At 46.8% G+C, this 25,983-nt stretch overlaps 1 protein-coding gene across 1 annotated transcript in view; it reads right to left on the bottom strand.

The window, feature by feature from the left end:
- Positions 1-13,313: 13,313 nt before the first annotated feature.
- nnt (nicotinamide nucleotide transhydrogenase) overlaps positions 13,314-25,983 on the bottom strand; it is a 38,587-nt gene continuing 25,917 nt past the window's right edge. Inside the window, exons 19-22 of the mRNA XM_042059404.1 lie at positions 23,696-23,777; positions 17,914-18,032; positions 17,472-17,587; positions 13,314-14,460 (exon numbers count right to left, since the gene is read on the bottom strand). Coding sequence (XP_041915338.1) covers positions 14,320-14,460; positions 17,472-17,587; positions 17,914-18,032; positions 23,696-23,777 — 458 coding nt within the window. The 3' untranslated portion in view covers positions 13,314-14,319. The remainder of the gene's footprint in view (positions 14,461-17,471; positions 17,588-17,913; positions 18,033-23,695; positions 23,778-25,983) is intronic.

The raw sequence follows: 25,983 nt of genomic DNA, 5'->3' as shown, positions 1-25,983 counted from the left end.
ATTACAAAAATGGTAACCCTCCTGAACTTGGACAGATGTAAAACTATGGAGAACGCATGTGATTTGTCAGCTACAGATAACAACCAACGCTCATTCACAGCACAGTACAGCACATTACAAGTTGGCATGCTGGTGGTGATAGAAGAGTCAGCCTCAAAGTCAACTTGTATCATGTCTGCAGTTGAGTAGCAGAGTGTATTCATATTAATCAAGATAATTGTGGAGACTGAGAAGGAGCTGAATGTGAGAGAGATATAGAACACTCCTCTACTTCCATGGCAGATTCCCAGTGATTTATCCTACATTTGGGCCTGTCTCATGTCATAGATCACCTCTATGAACATCTCCACCGAGCTGTTAGAACACACTGATTGACGTCTGTGAGAGGAAATGAGTGGTTAAGAAGAGACAGACTGGATTGGCAGATAACGTGACATAGAGGAGCACTGGTTGATGACATTGCTGAGTGTCCTGCCTCTCTGCCAGACAGTGCATTTGCTAACATAAATAAACAACAATGTGTCCATAGAGACAAACATACAACAAAGAGGAGAGCGCAGTTTACTCAACGCCGGACATTCATTTCCACTGTTCGGCCGTACCCCATATACCCTTTTAGCAATCCATTATGCTCGCCTTGTTAATAAACAATTTGAATCATTTTCCTTTCCATTAGGGGTTTAATATTGAATCATGCATTATCTATAATACATTCATGTGCCATAAATGCATACAGTACATGTTTATCTTTATGTTTATAGTTCTTTATGTTTATGGTTTTTAACAGGTTCAAAGTGAATGTACAGTGAAGTCAGCTCTAAGTTCATATATCTGCAGTGTAAAGGATTCAAGCTCTGAGCAGGACCTGACTTATGAACTTGACCTTTCTGGCGTCATGCTCTAAATAATCTTGCTTGGAAAACATCTCAAAGTGCTTGAGGCTCGATGAGGTCACATTCATGTAAAAAAAGAGGAAACCATCCCGGCATTGACAGATCTCAATAAACTGGTGACGTGGTGTAAGAGACCACACGATCCTAGTAAAAATAGTCATGCTTGCAATTCATAATAGTGTTGTGGCAAAGCATCAGACAGCAGAAGTACAGTAGATAGAAGAACTTCCCTATACAAAAAACATTTGCAGCCTTGACACAACTTCAACCTTGCAAGATCCCTGTTGGTATTTGACCATTCTGTCCATCCACTATCACTGTGTGTAATAGTCAAGAACTACTACAAATATGCATTATTACTTAGGCCTATCTGCCTGACCCTCTGTCCCATAAAACCCTGAATTACATTGCACTGGGGCCTTAACATCAACATCTACCTAGGTCTCTAAGAGTGAAATATAGACTAAACAGGTCCTGGCAGCAATAAAAGACTTGTTGTGTGTTTTAAACCTTTTTCTCCCTCCACACATGAACACTAATCTTTGGCAGAAATGTTAACTCAATTTGTCAGTGCTATCTTCATGTCAACAGTTCCCCTTAAATATTTATAATAGGCTCTGGGCTCTGAGGGTTTGCCAGTACAGGATGAATCTGAGAATGTTAACAAGTGGGACATTTTTTCCACCGAGCAACCCCCACCTCCATCAACGAAATGGGAAATGTTTCGAACAACCTGTTACTCTGACGCCGCTTTCCAGGAGGGGGCCAAGTTCGTTGACATTTATAATTGTTGACCTTAGATATCCCGGGTGTTTTCAAATAGCGTTCTAATGCGAATATCAAAATTGTGCACTGGGCCTAAATGGTGGTGTTAAAGGTACTTCCATTGGAATGTGTAAAATGACAAGTTGTTGTGATTTCAAAAATAATAAACAAGAAACAGTACATCAACAAACAAGACAGTGTATCATACACTACATAAACAAAACGCCTATTCATCACTTCCCATGCCTAAAATGGGCCTTTGTGGTTGCATCCATCTTACACTGTCTGAAAACGATTAGCCACTCTTAAAGAAAGACGATGGCTTGGATGTCCACCACAGTTTACTTGTCAAGAGGGTCAGCCTGACACTAAGTGTCAACACGGCTGGCGACTCAGTAATCCTCCAAGGAAGCCCTAATGTTGCCTCGTGACGCAGCTCCACATTATCTGCGTGCACTGGACCCCAAGCGGTAGCAGACTTGTCACCGGCAGCATTGAGTTTCGGGAAAACCACAGAGTAGAGTAAACAGACTGCAGTACATGCAGAGCCGGTGTCCCCCGTGTCATCTCCTCCTTCACCCACTTGATCCCCCAACTCAAACCCCTCCACCACCCCCTTCCTCCGTTGTCTCAACATGTAAACACTTATCGGAATCTTGAGTTTATTTGATGATACTCTTGTCGACTCCCCTTGGCAAGACGCTGGAGGATTAAACTCACATTTTATTTATTTTGGAATTTTGGTCAGGGGAATGTTTCTGTAAGGAAGACCCATTGCTTAACTGCTTGGAGCTATGTGGTAAGACTGCGTGAACTGGATTTCTGACATTTCTACCCACCTACTGAGCTTTTTCAAAAATCTGCATTTTTTCCCACATCATTGCAAAACAGAAAAAAAAGTCACACAATCTTTCCCTGGATACCCACACAGCAGACAACTACTACACACTTTAGCTACATTTTCGGCAGTTTCTCATATCTGAAAAACAAAATGAGAGGAAAGGGTCCCAGCACAGCCCAGCTGGGAGAGCAAGCCAAGGGCCCATACTGTAGCGACCCAGACACAATGTGAACCAAAAGCACTAGCGCAGAAAAGCCCTGCGGCCCTAATGTGTTTCTAATCAGGCCCGGCACTGCATCACAGCCCGAGAGATAAATATTGGTACCACTCCTGCGCACTGTGATAGAACCATGTTCGAGGAGCCATGGCGGCTGAAATTGGATTCAGTGATGGCGTGGCCTTGATGTAAGGGTTACCTTATGCTTGGCGCAAGTAATCACAACAGCCTGGGCAGAGCACGAGACCCCCACTGCTCCTTGAGAAGGCCATTTATCTTACCTACACCTCTGATCATTCACACGCAGATTTCTGGAAGGGAAATGCTTATATGTCCATGGAGAAATGCTTATATGGACAACAGCACGGCAAGAAAGGCACCAGCCACCTGAAGTAGGCAGGAGCATCAGTGTAGGAGAAAAAGGAGGCTATTTGGCTGCAGGTAGAGTAATCAGTATTGTGTATCAGCGTTGATGGCAAGGCTCGACTCATTGACAGACTTGTAATGGATGAGTGCTTTAAGTAAATGATAGAGGCACTGGGAGATTTGCACCATGTATGGGAATGCCAGGGCATGACTGATGGCTCGGCTCTCTCAGCATTTCCCTCCTTTCTTTCTCTCAAAAAGTATTATGATTACTTGTCATATACAGTACAGTCTGGAGGAAACACCTGCTTTACTGCATTTTATCACAAATGAAATACATCTTTGAGAGCCAGGGAGCGAAAACTTGACCTATCCATGCCTCCACCACAAAAATTCTGGTTAGAGTTCGACCAAAATACACTTCAACAGGAGGAACATCTTGTTGGGAAAAGTGGAGGCGACAAACATCAACAACCATTCATTTATAAGTCCAACTGTATACTCCTCAGGTAGAGTTTAATGTCAGAGTTTAATGTCAGAAATGTAGAGTTCATTGTCCTTTATTCTGGGATTGAAACCAACTCATGACCTTCATGGAAGTTAAGTGACGTCAATTCACTGTTGCCCAACTTTTTTAATTTTTAGGTAAAAACGTCAAAGCGTTCCTTACTAGGCTCACTTTCTCAGCCATTTCCAATGCTGGTAAGCAACACACACTTGCTCAGAAGAAGGTCCCATCGCTGTATTGATATCTCTCCAGATAGCAGCAGCTCCTGATGAAGATTAAAACCACTTAGGCTCTTTGCACACGGTGCTCTGGGCCCCATAATACGTTTCAGTGCATCATAATGGAGCAATCCTCTTAACTGAGATGACATCATACCTTGAGGAAAATAATCATTAGTGACAAACCCCATTAACAACAACACAATCACTTGTTTCTTATCAACTAATGCACTACACCCCCCCCCCCCCCCCCCCCACACACACACACACACACACACACATTCAGTAATTACCCAGCATACGTCATGCACAAGCACACACTCACAGTCCACTCTATGCACAGAATTCCACGCTCTGAAAACAGCTGACTAATATCTCTCGCTGTCTCAGAGATACTGGATTACTGACCCTTCCAGATCCTAATGAATTGTGCGGAGGGTCTGGTTTGTGTTCTTGGCCGAGGCCCTGCGGATCTGTGTGGGCCCGTCCCGGCTCGGCCCGCAGGACTCTCAGGAGTCAGCTCAGCCCTGCTGCTCAAATCCTGCAAATTAGATTTGGGCTCTGCCTCCAGGGCCCTGAGTCACTGGGTAATCAGTCTGATGAGGATTTCCCCCCATTGCTATTCTTTCCCCTCGGTGCTGTCTAGAGGTCTAGGACACACACGCGCGCGCACACACATACACACATACACATACACATACACACACACATACACACACACACACACACACACACACACACACACATACACGCAGACACACACACACAGACACACACAAACACACACACAGACACACACACACACACACACACACACACATTTACACAGCTTGTCTGACCTTATTAGCTGTCCGTTGGATCACGCACACTCTAAACATACTGCTTAGTCATGTTCGTATGTATATGCACGATTTTCCACATGATTGCACTGTGTAATGTTATAAAGAGTACATGATTGCTCCTGTGAGTATGGGAGAACGAACTGGAATGGAAGTGTGTTCGTCCAAAAGCCCCAAACAAGTTCTCCGATGGTTCTCCACACTCAAATGGACCTCATTCCTCTCCTACAGAACAGTGACAAAGCACAGACTCAAGTAATGCTGTGGCTTCTGGTTTGCAAGGTCTCTACCTTTCCCTTTTCTGTTGCCCTCTGGGATGGGCAGCCAAAACAAATGTTCCCCCTCGCGCAATTCAATCTTAACATTTAGGGGACTTTTGGTTGGAACAGCAAGTGCTAACCAGAGCAGCCCTACAGAAAGATTTTTTTTTAAAAGAATGCCTTTTAAATCCTCCACAGTCTTTTAAAACAGCCCATGCGTTTTACATTGACTTTTACCACTGAAAGCCAGCGTAAGACTAATATGTAAAGTGAAGTTTGCTCTACAAATGTTTGGTGGTAAAGCAGAATCACCATTCGACAAGTCCGCAGGGGGATATCCATGAATATAGCTACTTTGTTTGCTTGAATGTGTCTCATCTGTTTCAAAATACAACTAGCACTGAGTTATTCATAAAAGACAGGTTTTGTCAGAGTCATTTAAAGTCGCCATGATAAATGGGAACAAACACACTAAACCTGCTCACATCTGTTGTTTTGCTGTTTTTTTTCTGTCGCTTTTTTGATGGTTGTTGTTGTTGTGGTTATGGGGGTACTTTTACCCCCCTCAAGCCCACATCCCCATGGCAACAGGGCAACACAAATAAACAAGCAAGCAATCTGCGCACTCCCGTCAGTGAGCTAATCCTGTTTTGGAGAAGTCGAGAGGTGATTTCGGAGGCCCCCTCATTGTCCCTGGTTTGTTCCACGCAGACAAAAAAGAAGACGCATCAGCCGCATACTCTGGGAGGGACCCAGAACCCTACACTCTTCTCTCCCCCATGGCACGAAAGGGTATTGTCTGTCCCCCACCTTTGAAACGCCCCGCTAGATAACTGCACACCCCACCACCACCCTCCGCCCAGGACAAAGAGGCGTAGCGATGAGGGCGACACAAGCCCGGCGTGATTCCAGCGCCCGCCCTTGGGCTGCCTCTTCCTCTACTCCTCGCTCGAGCCGGGGCGAGTCGACGAACACAAAAGCCGTGCCGTGATAAGGAGCGCTGACAGGTGTTGTTTTTTATTTTCATATTTTCTCTTCCCCATCTTTGTGAATCTCTCTCTCTCTCTCTCTCTCTCTCACTCACTCGTTCTCTCGCTCTGTGATGCATCCTTGACCCCGTCACCCCATCCCTGTGGTGTAATTAAAAACACCAGATCGATGCGACGATTCGCCATGTGGAGGAGGACGCTTCAAAGCAGGGAAGACATGCCATCCCCATCGGACTTTAAAGGAGAAGTGAAAATTCCTCCGTCGTTGACACATCATGACCCGCATGGGGGGGGGGGCTCTCTGTTATCCTTTTTTCCCCCCAACTCAGGCCCTCACACAATAGAAGGGGGGCGAGAAAAAAAAAAGAGAGAGAGAGTGAGAGAGTGATGTTTTCCTTTTCATGCCTGGGCTCTGAAACCCCATCCCTCTCTTCTTTTCCCTTCTTTTTTCGCTGGTATCATTCTTTTGTGTTGGACTGTGGTGGCTCTCTTTGACACTGCTGTGGTTATCCTCTTGATACCCGACTCCACCGAGGATCTGCGCGGCACTCTTTTGTTCCCCCGTCACCTCGCGCTTTGGCCAGTCTCCATGCTTCGGGTCGACTGCCAGGTAACCCTGTCTTAAAAGCTAAGCGGGTGATGACAACAATAACAAACATGGCAACCAAACCGATTTACTGACATTTTTCCCCCTCCCTCTCCTCAAAACAAACACGATGGAGTATGCACTGTTTGTGTCACACAGCCTCTCATCATCCAGGACTAGGGGTCCTTTATTGTCACTAACCTCTTCGTGTCTTAATGTTCTACTTTTACGCTTTCTCTCTCTCTCTCTCTCTCTCTCTCTCTGACTACATACCTGGGCAGTGGACACAAAAGGCTCTCTCTAAGACTCCCCCAGATACAGGATACCACTGTCTGATCATTCCTGTGGGATTTCAGCGCCATTCCAAGGCTTCTTTGCAGGCATTTCTTTGGGGGATTCTCACGGAAATCTTCTAAACTGTGCAGATAAGAGGCACCTTTTCTGACAGCCAAAAGTGGCTGCCATGTCAGGGGGGTGGGATGGGCTGTGTGTGTGTGTGTGTGTGTGTGTAGGGGGTTGGTGAAGTGTGTGTGTGTGTGTGTGTGTGTGTGTGTGTGTGTAGGGGGTTGGTGAAGTGTGTGTGTGTGTGTGTGTGTGTGTGTGTAGGGGGTTGGTGAAGTATGTGTGTTTGTGTGTGTGTGTGTGTGGGGGGGGGGTGTCTGATAAGGAGAAGGGGGGGGGGGGGGCTGAGGGATGTGGCTGACGGCTCAACCACCAAACAGTTCACAGCTGCTAGACGTGGCTGTAGCTGCAACGTGGTTCAATAAACAGCCCAGACAAGCAGAGCAGAAACGACATTTCTCATCGGGGGCCTCAGTGTTCTAAAGTATGCAGGAGGTGATGAAGCCCTTATTGACCTCAAGTGACCTTTGGTTTTCAACAAGTCAGGGGTCAAAAGCTTTTGGTGGGGGTGTAGTCCATAATTTGGAGGGAAGATCTTGAGAAAATGTTCCTGAATGGTGTTTTATTTTATTTTATTACTTTCGCCTGTTTTATGATCCCTTGGTGTAAGAAATTATAGAGCAATAAATTTACTTGCACAACCACCAATCACTTGGAACAGTTATGTTCACAAATGTGTAAGGTGAAACCTCATAGTCCAAATTCTTTCCCAGATAACCTGGTGTCAGCCAAGATTAGCTGATTAAAAAAAGTTGGCAACATTCTCGACATAGACATGATTTATCATGGGGTGCAAAATGACATCAGTCCATTGGGGGAGCACGTACCAAGGAAACTTCACACACACAAGACAACACACACACATACGCAAGCACACACACACACACACACACACACACACACAGACTTATAAATGTGAAGAAAGACAGGTTTGAAAGAAGGATAACGTAACAGAAACAGTACAAATACACACATAAACAAACATGGCCGCACTGGGACCCCCGATCACTCAAGTGAAATCCCTCTCCCTCAGGTCCATCACGGAGGCGCATCCATCTCAGTGCGCTGTTGTTTAATAACTCCATAAGATCCATTCATTCAGGAATGAGTTTTCATATGGGCTCTTTTACTCATGTTTACTCAAACATCTGTGCTTGGCTTTGGCCCCCCATTTGACCCTTGACCCTTGGGGAGTCTCCGTCCTTACTTCACTACTGAACGGGGCCAAAAAGCCTCGTTCTGACGTGCAAACATACCAAGCGTGAGGGACAGGGGTTAAAAAGCAATGGAACCTGACAAAGGCTTTAGCTCTGTCATTAAGATTGTGTCAGTAACACCTCACGAAAAAGCCAAGCTTTTTGATTACTGCTTACAATTCATCACGTCCAGCGCTTTACATCAGCTTGGGCCTGGCTGGCTTGCACCTCGGCACAAAGCATAATTTTGTAATGAGAAAGCAAACATTTCTTCACAATGTGACATCTTTTTTTTTCGCTCCCTGCTGTTTCCACTGGGTCTTAGACGGGCTTATCGTACTTGACATTTTAAAAGGGGCCGAGGGGTGTACAGTGTGTCAACACCCCTGCTGATTGTTCTCTTGGACGAACAGCCTCGCTTGCCCTGTTTACTAAAGAAAAAATATCGAACAACTGATTGATTTGTTTACATCAAGGCCAAAACAAAGGCGCGGCGCTTTGCTTGTCATTAGGGGCTCATGTTTTCAGTGGAATCAAACAGGCATGGCTAATTCTGTCTGCAAGACAGTTTCATCTGTCTTGCAAGACGACATCATTTAACTTTATCTAACAAGGTGTGATGACAGTGGAGGCATTTGCATCCCATTGCAGTTGTAGAGGAGGCTAAACCCTGAAGACCTGTGTGTTGAGACACATTGGCTACACAGAACTTGTTCCTGGAGAAGTAGCCGACACCTCCACTTGTTCTGTGCCATAGACAGCCATGGCAGCAGCCGGAGCAGCTGGAATACCAGCACGACCGGAGGCTTGAGTTTCACCGTCAACTCCTGAACCCGCAAACAAGGCCGAGGCAGAAAGAAACCAGAACAGAGCATAGACCACCCTCCCAGACATGTAACCCCCACCACCACCACCACCCACCCACCCACCCAGACACTTTCTCATTAGGATTAATTACACCATTAAAGCCCATGCCACCCTCACACACAGACCCAGGGGCACTGGAAAGGACCTTGTCTCGTTCCGTGTGAATCATGACAACGTGAAAAAAAAAGGAAGAAAGAGAAGGAGAGGAAAACTGAACAAGTGCGTAGGGCTCTGAGGAAACGTCTGCAGAGGCTGGGTGGGCACCTTCAGCTCGCCACGCCCTTTGACTAAGCCCGCTGATTCAGAGCACACACCGGGATCCGCCAACATTTCAGTGCAAATGTTATGCAACTGTACGTCAGTGTGTACATGGGAGTTGTGCAGGTCATCTACTCTACATCCTTTTAAATGGATGCAATGAGGGAGAACTGTGTTTAATGCCTTGAGGGAGAAATGTGTTGCATCTACATCTTTTACCACAGGGCACATAACATAACAAATATTTGGCCACATAAACTACAATGAATAATAACAGACCTCTGACTGACCATGTAGCTGAATTACTGAGGCCATTCTATAGCTGTCTACTCCCTGTTATATACTGTAACAGCAAAGCAGAAGCACAGAGTCAGTGTTAAATAGGCAAGGCAGGGACTATATTCAAACAGTTCAAATCAGACAGGCTTTCTGAGTTCGGTGGAGGAGTGCAGCCTGGATCAGTGCATGCTGAAATGGACTGAAACAGCACTGTCTGCTGGTAGCATGGAGAAGCACCATGCCAGGAGAGGTTGGGAGCTACCCAGTGTCTTTAGGTTCTCAGCCAGACAGTTGTGTCAATATGAGGGTATGATCAAAGCAGCATGTACTTGTAGACACCAGTTTTTTAAAAACACCAAACCCTTTGAGGATGAGCAGGGGCTCACTTTAGAGGCTTGTCCGTGGGCAGATGCATCTTTTAAAGAGTTGTCATTTATCTGTGGACAGTATTAGGTAAGGCTGAGGCCTTTGATGTGTGTGCTGTGAGAGAGAAGAGAGGGAGAATAAAAGAGGAAGAAAATAAAGAAGGAAAGAAAGAAATAAAGAAAGAAAAAGAAAGAAAGAAAAAATAAAGACGGAAGGGGTCAGACAGGGATGCCCTTTATTCTCACTCTTCTACACAGCCCCTCAGCTCTGTGTTGAAATGGCCACTGGCATAAATATTTGTTCCAGCCTAATATCGCACAAACACACTTGGAGCGCCAGGCCTCTGCTCTGCACACTTGCCTTACTCCGAGTCTACTCCAGCAACCGTCGGTCCAAGACCTTAATTCTCCTTGTGTTCCGAAAAGCCCCCCAAATCCACAACAACATCGCACAACGCACCCCGAAAAATGTTCCCATTTCACAGATCATTTCCAGGATTGCGCTGAGGTCCCCAGGATCACAGGCTGGTCTTGAAGGGTACACTATGTTCCTAATACATGGCAATAGGAATTTCCTCTTCCTTAAATCTCTTAAGAAAACACAGGCCGCCCGGGTCCTCTGGTGCCTAAGAGCACAGTGTAACACAATGCTTCCCTACCCCATTCCAACATAGTGGGCCCCTCTGCCACTCTGCATACACCAGCCAGATAAAGTTGTTTTCCCAGTGCCCCCCCCCCCCCCACCCCCTAGAGTTTGACATGTGTGACCCAGGAATCGAGACTTCCTGCAAATCCTCCATATCTGGAGCATTAAACACCCTTTATTTTTCATCCCCACCAGAGAAACAAGAAAGGTTCGGTCCGAAAAATACAGGCGAGCAGCTGGTCAATAAAAGTATCTTAAAAGGGGAACGCTCAAACATGTTTATGTTTCCTAAACATCCAGCAGGGCAGGCGGGTCCTGGTAAAAGCCGGGCCTGTCATCCATCTCCCCCCCCCCCCCCCCCTCCTCTCTCTCCTGGCTGAGCTCAAGCCCACTCAGCGCGGGCTAATGCTTTTAAAAGCGCCTGTGATTCAATACACATTGCCTTAAACTGAGAGCTTTTCAGATCAGATACTGTTTATGTGGAGAATTTTGCTGGAGAAAAGGGGGGCGGGTGGTGTGGGGGAGGAGACAAGGAAAATGCTGAGAGGGTCTGGAGAGGAATGATAAAAGGGACGTCCTCGACGAAGAGACCCCTGAGAGATGGTGCTGTCAGGGGACTGGAAAATAGCAGGACTGATTTGAACAGGTGGAGCAGGTGGGAGCAATGTGCAGTCTGCAGAAAAAAAAACCTTTTGTTTTAAACAAAACAGCAGAGAAACAAAAAAAAAGACCAGAAAAGAAAAATCCCTGCTACACTCATCATCTGCATTTTCAGGATCTTTTGGCTTATACACCCTGATCAAAGTCAGCTCGAGGAATGGTGGAAAATGAGGTCATTTCACCGATGTCAGACTCAAGCAGTCATTGTTCAAACAGCGAGCCTAGCTGAGCCCAAACAGAGCGGTGCTGTTCTGCGCTTCGCATCTCGCTCAGTTACTGTCACCCCATGCTCTCTTTTTTATTATTTATTTTTTTGGTGGGGAGTTCAGAGACCCACAGTGCGGATGACATCCAAAAATGCTGATTGAGAAACACTGTCCACCAGGAAGGCGGCCACATCCTCTTCGCTCACCGACACAAACCGCACAGTAATTTAGTCGCATTTGTGGCGAGGGAACAGCATGGCCCGCTCCAATCACACATATTTCATCCGTCGCTGGCCTTGTGGCGGAATCAAAGACACATGACGGATAAGCCTAATGGCTTTCAGGACAGTTGCAGAGGACGAGAACACATCAAATACAAGCAAAAAAAACTTTTGACAAATGGTTGCTCTGGGCAAAGATGGGGGCTAGGAACATGGAGGTGGTGTGGGGGGTGGGGAGACGAGCGTCGCAATTAATCTTAGCCAAAATAACGGTTTAGAGTTATCGCTAGAAAATGCGTCACTGTGGTTGACAAGATGTTGATATTTACTCTCCAAGAGAAACAGCTCGGCACCTCACACTATGCAGTCACAACTACCGCAGAGGGCCGCCAGCGTTGTGGGATGAGGGTGTGTTAGTTGGGTTGGGGGGGGGGGGGGGGTTGTTCTGGCAGGGGCAACAGGTTTTGTTCTATTGTCAGACTAGAGGTCCTCTTAGTCACGAAAAGAGTCACTCAGGCTCACACACACAGGAGTCATCAGCCTCTTACAGTTAAACACCGTCTTGTGAAGGGCCCTTTTTTTGGAAGCAGCCAACGGGGAGCTCTGCCATGATTGCAATCGCTCCTCTTGAGTGCGATTTGTTGTGTGGCTGAATGAACCCCCATGAATATCTCATGCAATCCCCCACAGTCCCTCACGAGGACTTCAGAGAGAAAGCACACACACACAGCCACCACCCTTGCTCACTCACGCACAGCACAGGGGCGAGAAACACGGCACGGACAGGTGAGCCTGAGGACAAACAATGGGCAATCACTGCCACTTGTAGCGTGTGGAGAGATGGTCTTTCTATCACTAAAATCAGCTGGGGGGGGGGGGGCTTTCAGAAATCACAAGATGATCTTGTGAAACACTTTTTCTAAGTAATATGAGACATTGATTAAAAAAAACAGACTTGAGGGAGCCCCTAGGTGAACAGAATTCTAGAAGGGCTTGGGGACACTGTCTAGGATTCCAAAACACAGAGCCTCGGAGAAAGTACTAGCGTGTGAAGGAGTAATCTTTTTTTTTTTTTATGTAACAGACTGCAGGGACAGAAAAAACAACCAAAATTGAACCCATGCTTTCACATCAGGGTTTTTTTTTTTTTATTAAGAGTGATGCTCTATGATAAAGTCAAGAGAAGAGACATTTCACAGTATTTCAATAACATCACAATCCATGGCACGAAATGTCAAGACAACCCCCCCCCCCTCCCACACACACAAAAACACTTACTGCATACTGTGTACCACTGGGCAGGGTTTACCATTACATACCTACACTTCAGTACAATTAGGGTAACTTTTATACAAAAGATCAAAAGGGGCAGCAAAAATACAAAATACCATTTTGTCAAAAAGTGTTAATGCTTTCTAAAAAATACTCTGTTTAGCAAATTAATTTGTTTTCCCCCACATTATTTGCAAAAAAGGGTAAAAATTGCTTGACTGCTTTTAGGCATTTTTGTGGTTCAGATTTATCGCATAGAGATTACATAGAGGAATATGCACACAGCACAAACACACTCTCCAGTCAAAGACACCATGCTTTCCTTGTTAAAGCTAACGACAGCTGAATGATTAAACAAAACAAAAAAAGAAGACGGAATTGATTTAAGTTGGAGGAAGAAAGTTGGTTTGGGTTTGAACTATGAAGAGGTAGGGATGTTGTCATGTACTATACTCTCTATTGGTAATGTATGGTTTCAGGTCCCAGTCGGAAAAAAAAAAAAAAAAAGCATGAGCTACAATCGGGCTTAAGGCAAAAGCTCTAACAGATAAAAGCATGGCTGACTTCCTTCCGCTGAGCTATTATTGTTACAATCAGTTATCTTGCTGTGGAGTTAATTGAAGGAAAAGGAAATAATACTCTCGGGGGAACGGTTTGAATCTTAAGCTAACAAAGGGCGGCAGGGTTTTAAATAATCCATCTCACACTACTAATGATGTGTTAAATTAGCCTGGCTTTACTTCATATTGCCACTGATCCTTCAAATCCTCGTAGCATTATGGAGGTAAGAGAAGACTTGCATTGTTTGAAGAGAAAACAAATTTGCAATCTGAAACTGTGTGTGTACGGAGTTCCTGTGTTTCACACAAACACACACACACGGTCATAAGCACAAAGTCACATGGCCACAAGAACAAAAATGAAGATAAAATAAAAATAGTAGGTCATAAACCATGGGCACATTTGTGGTTGTGTTTTGACAGCAAGTACAGTACATTATCCTACAAATACCACACCAGAGCCTACAAATATATATATATATATATAGACAGAATGAACTGGGTCTAACTGTATCGTTTTCCTGTTTTTAAAAAAGCTTTCCATTGTATAAAAGCTGACAAAATCTGACAGGAGTGGAATATGTAGGAGATACTGCACAACTTGTTGGACGCCTCACTCTTCTTTCCAGGGTGTGAAAAGGGGAAGAGAAAAAAAACAAACATATGGAAGGGTAAAAAAAAGTTAACCAAGAGTCCAAATAAAGTCTTCATCTACTCTTAATCTTAATGCTTATCAAACTTTAAATGCGCTGCCAGATAGTTGACTACCATATATTGAAGCTAATGCTTGTCTAATGGTCTTGTTCACAAAGCTCACTCTATCCTAGCAGTCTACCACAGCGCCTGGCAGAGGAGAGGAGAGGAGAGGAGAAGAGAGGCGAGGCACAAGTCTAGGGGCCATTTTTTTAACCCTCGCGTACTTTCGACGCCAAGGCATCACATGTCTTCTTGGCATCTCCCAGAAGCATGGAGGTGTTGGGTTTATAGAAGATGGGGTTATCCACGGCAGCATATCCGACTCCCAGCGATCTCTTCATCACGATAACCTGTTGTGAAAAACAGACAGTAGAAAAGCCCATTTAAATTCATTGGTTCAAACAAAAAATAAATAAATGTATAAAATTGTGTTTTCTCGGAGTTGTGATATTTGCCGTTTTCATCTCAAATCCTTAATGATGTTCAGGATGAGTGGCTGTAAGGAAGAAAATGTCTTGTGCTTCACAACAAAAACCACATTCATGGTTAATAAGAACTAATAAGCTTAGTTATTTCTTTCCATTCAGATTGTAACGCTAGGCATCTCTTCAATACTTAAGTCCCTCAAGTTAAGTGACAGGCAGGACAAGTTGTTCTTTGCTTCCCAGAAAGTGGGATGCACCTGCAAGTATTGGAAAATGGAGAAGAGCGGATGCCATGCACCGCACAAAGCCAGTGAACGAATGAGTGAGAAAGAAAAAAAAAAAAGAAAGGGACGAACTCTGTTCCAGCGACTAATGGATATTTAAGTATCTGCCATTTGCGAAATTAAGCATCATTAGTGTCTAAAACAAGAAGTTGAAGGCAGTGCGGTTCCTGGGAAAATAGGATGGAGCGTCGCCCTGATTGTGAGCATCTGTCGGAGCAAGGCGAGCATGGCGTAATTGAATAAGTAAAACCAGAGAGGAAGACGAAGGAGGATGAAAAGACGACGACGACGACTCGGGTCCCTGCCGCTGGTCTTTCCTTCGCCGGTTATTCAATACGCTGAAAGATATTTGGAACGAAACAACCATCACCACCACAAATCAGCAAAGGCGGATCCCTATTAATGACCCCCTCTCCTCCTCCTTCTCTTCGTCCTGCTCTTTGCCCTGTCCCACCGTAGTCATCACTTTCAGGTCCCTCCCCGTGAACACTAGTGATGAACCCTTCCAGGTGATACCGCCACCCCCCCCTGCCCTCAACCCAATCTGCTCTACCCTCCTCTTGCAGGGTAGAGGTCGTGCGGGGGGCTCAAGAGACAAGTTCAAGTTCAAGAGACAAGAGGGCTCCCCACAGTGGGACCTCCATCCTACATATAAATAATTCATTGGGGCAGATGGTTTGCATTGGAAGTTGAAGTGTGTGTGTGTGTGTGTGTGTGTGTGTGTGTGTGTGTGTGTGTGTGTGAGACTGGGTGGAGGGAGGGCAGGTCCCCTCTGTCTGGGAGTAATCAGCTCGAGGGTGTACTGTGTCAGGATCCTGCCGAGAGACAACAAGGGGGGTAGAGATTTGACGAAAGGCAAGTGGGTGTAGTGATGGAGGGGTGACCGCCGCGGTGGGGGCACCATTACTGCTACTGCTGCTTTTGAGGGATTGTGATGTGGCTGGGAACTCCACCCAGTACAAGTCCTACAGCCACAAAAACAACCCACAACTAAGCCTGTTGCTTCGCTAAGTACCTGGTCCAACCTTGGACTGTACTTACGCAAGGAGATGCAGTGACCATAGGGGTAGATTAAAGGCCTAGTCACACCAAGAACGATATTGATAACCATAACTATAACCATAACGATAAAAGCGTTCACACTGAACAATGACAAAGTCTCTCCTTGTGTTAATGAATGTGACGGTTAAAATTGAATGGGTTCTGATCGGCTATTAGCTTTTTACCGTTCTGAAAATCGCTCTGAAAGTGATCCCCAACGATATCGTTCTTCATGTCGTTATCGTTATAGTTTATGTGTGAACGTCTTCATTCATATTAACGAGAACGATATTTATTTATAGTTATTATACGGCTCTTCAGAATGCTAGTAGAAGCATTGACTTGAATGGGATTTCCCAATGTTCTACGGTAAAATAAATTCATGTAATTACCGCTGCAAACATATAATTACCGCTGTCAATGGCAACGGGTTTTGTGCTGCTGATCATATTACTCCGCAAGTATTCCAGTCACTTCTTGCATTGGAACTTTATTCAAAAGTGAAAGCAGACAGTTGATCAGCTGTGTTCTAAAGAATGTTTGATTCAAGTTCAGCGTGTGTTGCGAACTATTTGTTTCTCAGCAAAAGCCACGACGAAACGGTAACAAATAAGTGTAAAGAGACATATCGTGGAGTTTATTTTTTCGTTTTGGCAAGTAGCTGTATAATAAGCGGGATAATGTATAGAACGCCGGTCATTATGGGAAAATAAGTCCCTTCAGGGCGTAACAAGACCCCTCCGCTGGCGCGTCGGGGTCTGGTTCGCCCTGTCGGGACTTATTTTCCCAATAATGACCGGCGTTCTATACATAATCCCTTACTTATCGTTATCGTTCTCGGCGTGAATGGGCCTTAAGAAACGAGCTGCCTACGTGAAGCAGAGAGGCAGCGGAGCTAGAGAAGCGGGCCCTGTTTAGTCTTGGCGCATGTGGGATCCAGGGACTTCCCAGGAAAAGAGAGAGACACTGCGCAGAGCAGCGGCTGTGCCAGAGCTGGGCGAGGAAAGGGAACGAAAAAAGGAGGCCCTAATTTAGGGGAACGTTCCACTCGGATGCTCCAAAATGTCATCATTCCAGAGGCAGCGAGTCAGGGCTCTAATGGAAGCCGGATGAGATGTGAAGGGGTGCGTTGACCCCGCTACACCTGTGTTGGAGTTCTGTTGCTTTGGCAACCCCAGAGAGAGGGGGGGGGGGTGGGTGGGGCAAAGAAGATGATGGGGCCCCAACTGTTGAATTGTACCCAGTAACTAAGCTCTAAACAGATGATCTGGGGTCTGTGTCCCAGAAAGCAGGCCTGAGCATTTATTTGTCTTTCCAAAACACCAGCCTTCATTTCAGGACCTCAGGTTCATTTGGATCCCTCAAAGCAGACACCTTCTTTCCATCCTGTACGAGACACTTTCTTTCCATCCTGTACAAGGTTATCAATCACAATTTTGCTAAGCTTAATGGATGAAAGATGCCAGAGATCTGGACATATTTAGTTGCCTCTTATGTTACCAGACAAGAGACAGATCCATTCCAACCTCCGCTGAAGGAGAACATTGGAGAGGAACACGAGGTTTGAGACTACAGGAGTGACTAGCGAAAGGAGACAGCAAAGTTCCTCACCTGTTTGGACTTCCACACCTCCAGCACAGGCATGCCAGCAATGATGGAGTTGGGGTCCTCTTGAGCGGCAGAGTTTACTGTGTCGTTGGCACCGATGACCATGACCAGGTCAGTTTCTGCAAACCAGACGACACATTTTATCAATGGATCATTTACACAGAAAACATAAGAGACAAACTGACTAAGAACACTGAAAGCTCTGTAGTCCCAATCAGAAATAACAAACCTTTACATTAACTCAACTAATGAACGCTTTGCCCATATTGTCTACAATTACAAATACCACAAACTGCTACCATATAAGGGTGGTGACAATACTAGACAGACACAAAATTCAGAAAACACATTTCAGCTCATCTATTTTCGAAGACCACAATAATGTGGGCATTAGCCAAAAGTCCATTTAGGAGTCGCTCGTGTCCTGACAGGGTTTGAGCCATACCAGGGAAGTCCTCGTTAATCTCGTCCATCTCCAGCACCACGTCATAGGGCACACCTGCCTCCGCTAGCAGCACGTTGAGCTGCCCTGGCATGCGGCCTGCCACGGGGTGGATGCCGAACCTGTGGAGGCACAGCAAACACATGACCTCACACACACAGTACACAAGGGCCATAACAGTCTTGTTTTACTGAGCAGGGAGGCACTGAGTAAACCAGCTCGGTCTCAAGAGCACCGGAGAAGCTGAAGGTCAGGGAAAAAACACTGCATGCTATTTACGCTGACCTGTAGTGGTAATGTCTGTAGAAGTCTAAGCATATATATATATTCATTAAAAAGGGCCCACAGAGAGAGAGAGAGAGAGAGAGAGAGAGAGAGAGAGAGAGAGAGAGAGAGAGAGAGAGAGAGAGATTTGTTGAGGATGTGTGTACAGGGTGAGGGCAGTGTGGAAGAGGTAAAGGTCAAGCTGTGGGAGAAGGGTTAAGAGGGAGGAAATAACAGCCGTGTGTGTGTGTACATATAGTGTAGTGTGTGTACAGTTTGTGCGTCTGCTGTACATGTCTGTGTGTTCATGTGTGAATGTTTGTCTAAAGGAGTAAAGATTTCGAGCTGAGCTGTGTGTATGTATGTATGGAAGTAGTGTGTGTTTAAAGCTGGAGGCAGTAAAAAAAAAACTTGAGCTGAGGAGGGAGGGTGTGTGTGTGTGTGTGTGTGTGTTTTCTTGTGGAAGAGTGAAAGAGGACTGCTGCAGGCAGGGAGGAACTTTATGGTCAGAGTGGAAGACAGACACAAGACGGACAGAAAGACCAGAGAGTTGGCCACATCCACCCACAAAGGATATGCCCTGCATTCTACACATGCACTGAGCACAAAATGACCCCTTTTGTCTCCACCTAATACGTTCAGCAAAACACACACACACACACACACACACACACACACACACACAGGAACCATGACCTCGTTCTCCATTTGTCTCATTTCTAATTTCCTTCATGTTTGCTTTGTTCATACAACCCTGTGCAATGGATCGGAAAAGGCCATTTCATTCCACTTCCAGAACGGCGGCGCACTTATAAATTTGACTGGCATGTCTCAAGTTAAATCACCCTGCTCCCACGACCGCATCAAAGCGCTCCCATGTCTGCTAGAGCAATCATTGGAGGGGAGGAGAGAGACGAAGAGGGCACTGGTGCGGAGGAGAGAGACGAAGAGGGCACTGGTGCGCTGGGAGCACTGGCCTTGGGGCGCGCGGACATGCCCCCATGTCTCCTGCAACGCTCGTCCACCGGCCTCACGCTTCCCCTCTCATTACCACTCATTTTCCCATTTAATGGCCGTCAGCGAGCGCCAACACACTTATCATCGGTTTACCACAGTGCCACCGCCTCCACACATGGGTCACATCCTGGACATGACAGAGAGAGATATATGAGATAGAAGTTAATGGAGACTTTTATTTCCCAATAACCCATTTCATTTTAAAATATCTATTCCTACGATTAAATCCTTTAGCTGATGGCTCCCATTTAAAACATTTGTTTTTGTAGCATAGTCACAGCAATAACTATGAGGTCACCTTCAGTCAGGTTCAATTTCCAGCAAGTATCTGATGACTGCAACGTTCCACTTCCCACCTCGACACAACAATGCTCCACACACACACACACACACACACACACACACACTTCTGTAGACAGCGCCTGAAGCTAAAATTCCCCAGTGACTGCAGTCTGACTAACCTTACTCAGATGAGGGAAGTATATCTTTCACTCCGTGGATGCATACAATTGGCCTTCTTTGTAATGGGCTACTACAGTCATCTTTCTAAGTAAGTATAGTATATATACTTTTTTGATCCCGTGAGGGAAATTTGGTCTCTGCATTTAACCCAATCGGTGAATTAGTGAAACACAAACAGCACACAGTGAGGTGAAGCACACACTAATCCCGGCGCAGTGAGCTGCCTGCTACAACAGCGGCGCTCGGGGAGCAGTGAGGGGTTAGGTGCCTGGCTCAAGGGCACTTCAGCCACGGCCCACTGGTCGGGGCTCGAACCGGCAACCCTCCGGTTACAAGTCCAGAGTGCTAACCAGTGGGCCACGGCTGCCCAGGTCACTTAAAGAGATGCTCCGCAACAATTACAATCACATTAAGGCGGCATGTTTTTGTGAGCTTATATGGACATTGTCTTTTGAATCACATTTTATGGAATATCATGTGAAAGACAGATAAACACACTTAGTGTTTCCACCAACTGCCCAGGCCATGCAATATGTAGCTCTTTGGTCTGGCAAAAATGCAAGACACACCACACACACACAACACCACCAACTATACTTCAGAATGGACAGATCTACTGTAGATACTAGTACAACCATCACTATTTTAAGTAGTAAGTAAGAAATACAGTAATGCATTTTTAGAAGCAAAGTGAGCTGCTTGCACTGATCGATTACATTGTAATACAGCATGTTGTATTCAAAGCTGTCCCTATGAGAAAAAGCCCTGTGGTGCTGATGACCAGAGGCCCAGCAGATGAAGCGGAGGGTGGGGTGGAGGAAGAGAAGGAGGATGGGATGGTGGGGTGGAGGAAGAGAAGAAGGATGGGATGGTGGGATGGAGGAAGAGAAGGAGGATGGGATGGTGGGATGGAGGAAGAGAAGGAGGATGGGATGATGGGGTTCCCCCCCCCCCTCTCTGGCCACCCATCTCCCCCTGTAATCAACTACAAATGCTCTAATTGGCAGCAGCTGCCCAGGCTGCCAGATCAAACGAGTGAACGAAAATTACACAAGCTTCCGGTCTGCCTGCCTCTCCCTCCCTCTTTTTTTCCCTTCCTTCCCTCCCGCGTGCCCCCGCTTGCCCCTCCCCCCCCCTCCCCCTCCCCCTCCTCCTCGAGTTGTTCTCTTCCCGCATTCTGGTTCCTCCCAGCAGCAGGAGCAGTGCCTGCCGAGGACAAGGGCTTGAGGCCTTACAGCATAGGGCAGATGGAGGGAGGGTGGTGCAAGAGGGGGGCAGATGGAGGGAGGGTGGTGCAAGAGGGGGGCAGATGGAGGGAGGGTGGTGCAAGAGGGGGGCAGATGGAGGGAGGGAGGGAGGTGCAAAGGGGGGGGGGGGATGGGGGGGGCGGGGGGTGGGACACAATCATTTGAAAAATAAGGAATTGTGGTTATGCTTCAGTCCCACCTGTGGTGAACTAAAATGACCTGGGAGGGTGGATCACTTTCTTCCTCCTTGTTTTGGGTGGTCAGAGCTCAAAGGGGCGGACGTTGTGTGTGTGTGTGTGTGTGTGTGTGTGTGTTCCAGAACATTCTACAGATGTAGCCACATCTCGCTAAGCCGCATGGGCGCTCCACGCCTCTCTTCCTCATCTCCAGCAAGGGCTGGTCTTACGGTTAACACCCCCATTCTAATCAGGCACTCTGAGGGCCCTGCTGTACGGACACAGCTCTCGGAGGGCCACTAAAGCAGCAGAGACGGATGGTGCCGATGAGATGCCGGACAAAGTGATTACAGGCCACACAGGCCCTCGCTTCACTGCTGACCAGTTGACGCCTCATTCCCCACTATGTACCGTGGGACCTGACTGCACAGGCATCCCAGCACTGGTATGTGTGCGGTTGCATGTGTGTGTGTGTGTGTGTGTGTGTGTGTGTGCGCGCGCGCACACACGCACACACACAAACAGAGATGAGATGTGTGTGATGGAAAGAGTGATTAAGTCAGAGAGAATGTGTGTATGCATACACACGTGTGTGCGTATGTGTAAGACACACTCACTGTAGCTTGAACTTGCTCTTTACACAACACACACTCTTGGCGTACTGGTGTGTCTCTACTTGGTGCCAGAGTCGTGATTAAAACAGTGCAGACAACTACTATTTTGTGGGAAATAAACACTCACACACACAGCAAATATTATAGGAAGTGGAGCAAGGAAGTCACTCAAGTTAAGCTGACAAAAAAAAGAGAGAAAATGTGAAATATTTCTGCAAAAAAATAAAAATAAAAAAAATAAATAATATTTCCTTGTTTAGAGAAAAACACGTCATTGCTAAATGTCTGACTAGCAGCAGAGCTCGGCACAGAGAAGTAAGAGGCCAATTGTTACTCAAACTGACTATATAATAGTCCATGTCATTAGGCACACGCTCTAAAGCCCAACACAGTCTCCCTGACCCCTGTCCCTCCCCCTCTCTTCTCTTCCTTTACTCGCACCTTCTCTCTATAGCCATCCTCCCATCACGAGAAAGACACACAGCAAGAGACTGATTAACTCAAAGAGTTTGCTTAAAAGAGTCTGTGTGAGGGAACTCCCCCATCTCCCCACCTCACTCCTGTTCCACCCAAACATCTCACTCTCCCCACCTCACCATCTCACTCTCCCCACCTCACCATCTCACTCTCCCCACCTCACCATCTCACTCTCCTCACTCTCCCCACCTCACCATCTCACTCTCCTCACTCTCCCCACCTCACCATCTCACTCTCCCCACCTCACTCTACCCACCTCACCATCTCACTCTCCCCACCTCACCATCTCACTCCCCACCTCACCATCTCACTCTCCCCACCTCACTCCCCACCTCACCATCTCACTCTCCCCACCTCACCATCTCACTCTCCCCACCTCACTCTACCCACCTCACCATCTCACTCTCCCCACCTCACCATCTCACTCCCCACCTCACCATCTCACTCTCCCCACCTCACCTCTATTCCAACCATCTCACTCTCCCCATCTCACCTCTATTCCAACCATCTCACTCTCCCCACCTCACCATCTCACTCTCCCCACCTCACCATCTCACTCTCCCCACCTCACCATCTCACCTCTATTCCAACCATCTCACTCTCCCCATCTCACCTCTATTCCAACCATCTCACTCTCCCCACTTCACCCTCAAGCCCTCCCTCCATCTTACAGCACTGCAACCTGAGAGGCAGGCCTGTTCTGTGGCCTCACACACACACACACACACACACACCTGTCGCTCCACAGCCGCGGCCCTTTCAGGCGGCCGGAAGGGCCCCGGTCCCCAGTCGGTCGGGACTTGGCGGCGCGCTCAGATGGCGCATTACACACGAGGACCCCACGGAGGCCACAAAGGAGCCGCCGCACAATGGCACGGGTGAATGACGATATTCAAACCGCACTTTGAAATGGAGCAGAGCTACACGCACAACGCCAAAGAGGAGGAGGTGGAGGAGGAGACAACCGGGGACAGGAGTGGAGGTGGGACAGGGGTTAGAGGAGAACGTGAGAAACAGAGGGGGGAAGGGGGCAGAGAGAGAGAGAGACAGAGCGAGAGAGAGAGAGAGAGAGAGAGAGAGAGAGCGAGAGAGAGAGCGAGAGAGAGCGCGAGAGAGAGAGAGAGAGCGAGCGAGCGAGCGAGAGCGCGCGAGAGAGAGAGAGAGAGAGAGAGAGAGAGAGAGAGAGAGAGAGAGAGAGAGAGGGGAGAGGGAGCAAGAGAAGTGAGTTAGAGTGAAAGATAAAGATGAGGAAAACACTTTGGGTAAAAAAAGAGAAAAAAAAATGGGGAGCCTGAAAAGGTTTTCCAAGATGTGGCCTATAAATCACTAAGAGTTCAGAGCCTGAGCCTTCTGCAATAAAACCAGAAATATTTCCTCTGTGACAAGCCAGAAATATGCTACAAGTCAATAATGTCAGCATTACAACAAAACAACATGTACAAACATGGTTCCTTATGTAGGAAGCTTTCAATGAATGCAATATTGAGTATTTGAGGTTGATCACTTTGGTATGGCCTGTGACTCATACCTGACTTTCTTGCCCATCTCCCCCAGCATCTTGACCAGCTCAGCGATCGGGTACTGGGCCTTAGCGGCACACAGACCATAACCTGCAAAAAAAACAAACAAACAAATCTGTTAAAATGTAAAAAAAAAAACAAAAAAAAAACAAACACACTACCCGTCTTACTACAGAAATATCCACATGCTAGTTCACACACTCTCTCTCTACCTCTGTCAAACACACACACAAAGAGTTGTAACAAACAAATACCCTGTGGACCACTGAATCTCAAAAACACATTGGCAGAAATCGGAGAATGTGGTTTCAATACAGCAACACATGAGGGAGCTCCTCTCATTGGAGATGAAATAATTGACCTTCTCATTTTATACCATAATAAACAAATACCGCAAAACAACTGCCACGACATCAAAGCTGCAGAGGCCGTCGCTGAAAATGGTTTCAGTCCCTACCTATTTGCACTGCAGTCAGAAACACTCCACACAACACTACTTGAGAATCTACAGGTGGACCCAGTCAATATGTATGATCCAACACAGCACTAAGCTGCGTTTTCCTTAAAATAAATACAATGAAAGACTTGATTATTTTACTCCTGTCAATGTCGCCAAAGCACCACTGAAGTTTACTTCCATCTTTGGTGTGTCGTGAGGAGCACACTACTAGATTGGTCCTTATGAGTTGCAATGTGAAGTGTTTTATGTGTCTGAAATGGCAAATTCAGAATAGAGCACCTGCGTACTGTATTTAATTTAGGTCTATTAAGTATAAGTATAAATACTCTTTTGATCCTGTGAGGGAAATTTGGCCTCTGCATTTATCCCAATCCATGAATTAGTGAAACACACTCAGCACACAGTGAGGTGAAGCACACACTAATCCCGGCGCAGTGAGCTGCCTGCACAACAGCTGCGCTCGGGGAGCAGTGAGGGGTTAGGTGCCTTGCTCAAGGGCACTTCTGCCGTGCCTACTGGTCGGGGTTCGAACTGGCAACCCTCTGGTTACAAGTCCGAAGCGCTAACCAGTAGGCCACGGCTGCCATTGTTATTACATCAACAGTCTAAGCCCTGCTTTAGATGGGGTGTTGTTGAGGCAGGGTGAGTTGCTTTAGCAGCTCCCCAACCAACATTCACTACCCGTACATCCCCCCGTAATGATTTTCCACTTTTTCATACCACTTTTTTTAAACACAAGCATTTCTCCAAAAATGAAAACAATCGGACCCAGAAAAACGGCCGGTGTTTAGCGGGGGGAAAAAAAAAGCACCCTAAATGTTTCCACAGATGTCAATCAGGCAAAGTGACTGCGACTGGTCCAATTACGTAAAACGTGAAAATGAAAACAAGACTCGCCAGAGCCTCGCATTTGCACGTCGGAGTCAGGGAGCAGCCGATCAAAACAGCAGGGGACCATTCCTTGTTGTTTTTAACAGCCTGTGGCATCCTGTGTGGACCGGCTCGCGTCCGATCTGGACGGAGCCACCAGCACAGCTCAGCGTTGCCGGGAATAGACTAAAAACCAAACGAAAAGATCGGCCGCGGTCAGCGAACAGCCGCGTGGCCCTGGAGTTCATCCTCTTCTGCTTCCCACTCGGCCTCTTTCCCCTGCATCCCCCCAAGGCGAAAGAGCATGGTCGGGCACAAGTCGGGAGAGAGTGGGAGAAGGACAGGGGTGTGTGTGTGTGTGTGTGTGTGTAGGGCGGGGGGGGGGGGCAAGGGTTTGGATGCCTGTGAGGCTGTTGGAGGGCCATTTGTTTTAAATAAAAAGCGCCGTCTCTGTTGTGCTTGGCCCCGGCGCCTTGTTTACTCTGGAGAGTGGCTTTATTATCATTTCTCCTGTTTCTCCTGTTCTGTTTCGAGCTTCAGTCCCACATCTAATCGTCCACAACCCCCGCCCCCCCAACCCCTCCACCCCCCCGCCCCCCCAACCATCCCAGTCTTTTCCACTGTCCTGTCGTCTCAAATGCCTTGATCCAATCCCCCATCCCACCCTGCGCCACCCCGACCTGCTGTCGGACCATAAAACACCATTGTAAACCAGTCTGCCGTGGAGAACAAAGCAGAGCGGGAGGCTGCCACACTTGCTGGCGGCCCTGACCGAGGCCCCGGAGGCCTGCTAAGATCGTTTGGACTAGCGGGTCAGTCCGCTCCGAAAAAAGAAAAAAGAAAAACAGTGAGTCATTTAGAGACGGGAGTTTGATATACAACTCAAAGCAAACAATTAGGCAACTTAACAGCCGCAGCTGGTGCGCTGAAGGTTAAACACGGTTTCCAAAAAAATAAAAAAATAAT

The sequence above is a fragment of the Alosa sapidissima genome, chromosome 13 (genome assembly GCF_018492685.1).
Source record: "Alosa sapidissima isolate fAloSap1 chromosome 13, fAloSap1.pri, whole genome shotgun sequence".
NCBI classification, from domain to species: Eukaryota; Metazoa; Chordata; class Actinopteri; order Clupeiformes; family Clupeidae; genus Alosa; species Alosa sapidissima.
Note: the sequence above shows the minus strand (reverse complement) of the source record. Positions and strands in the feature narration are given on the sequence as shown.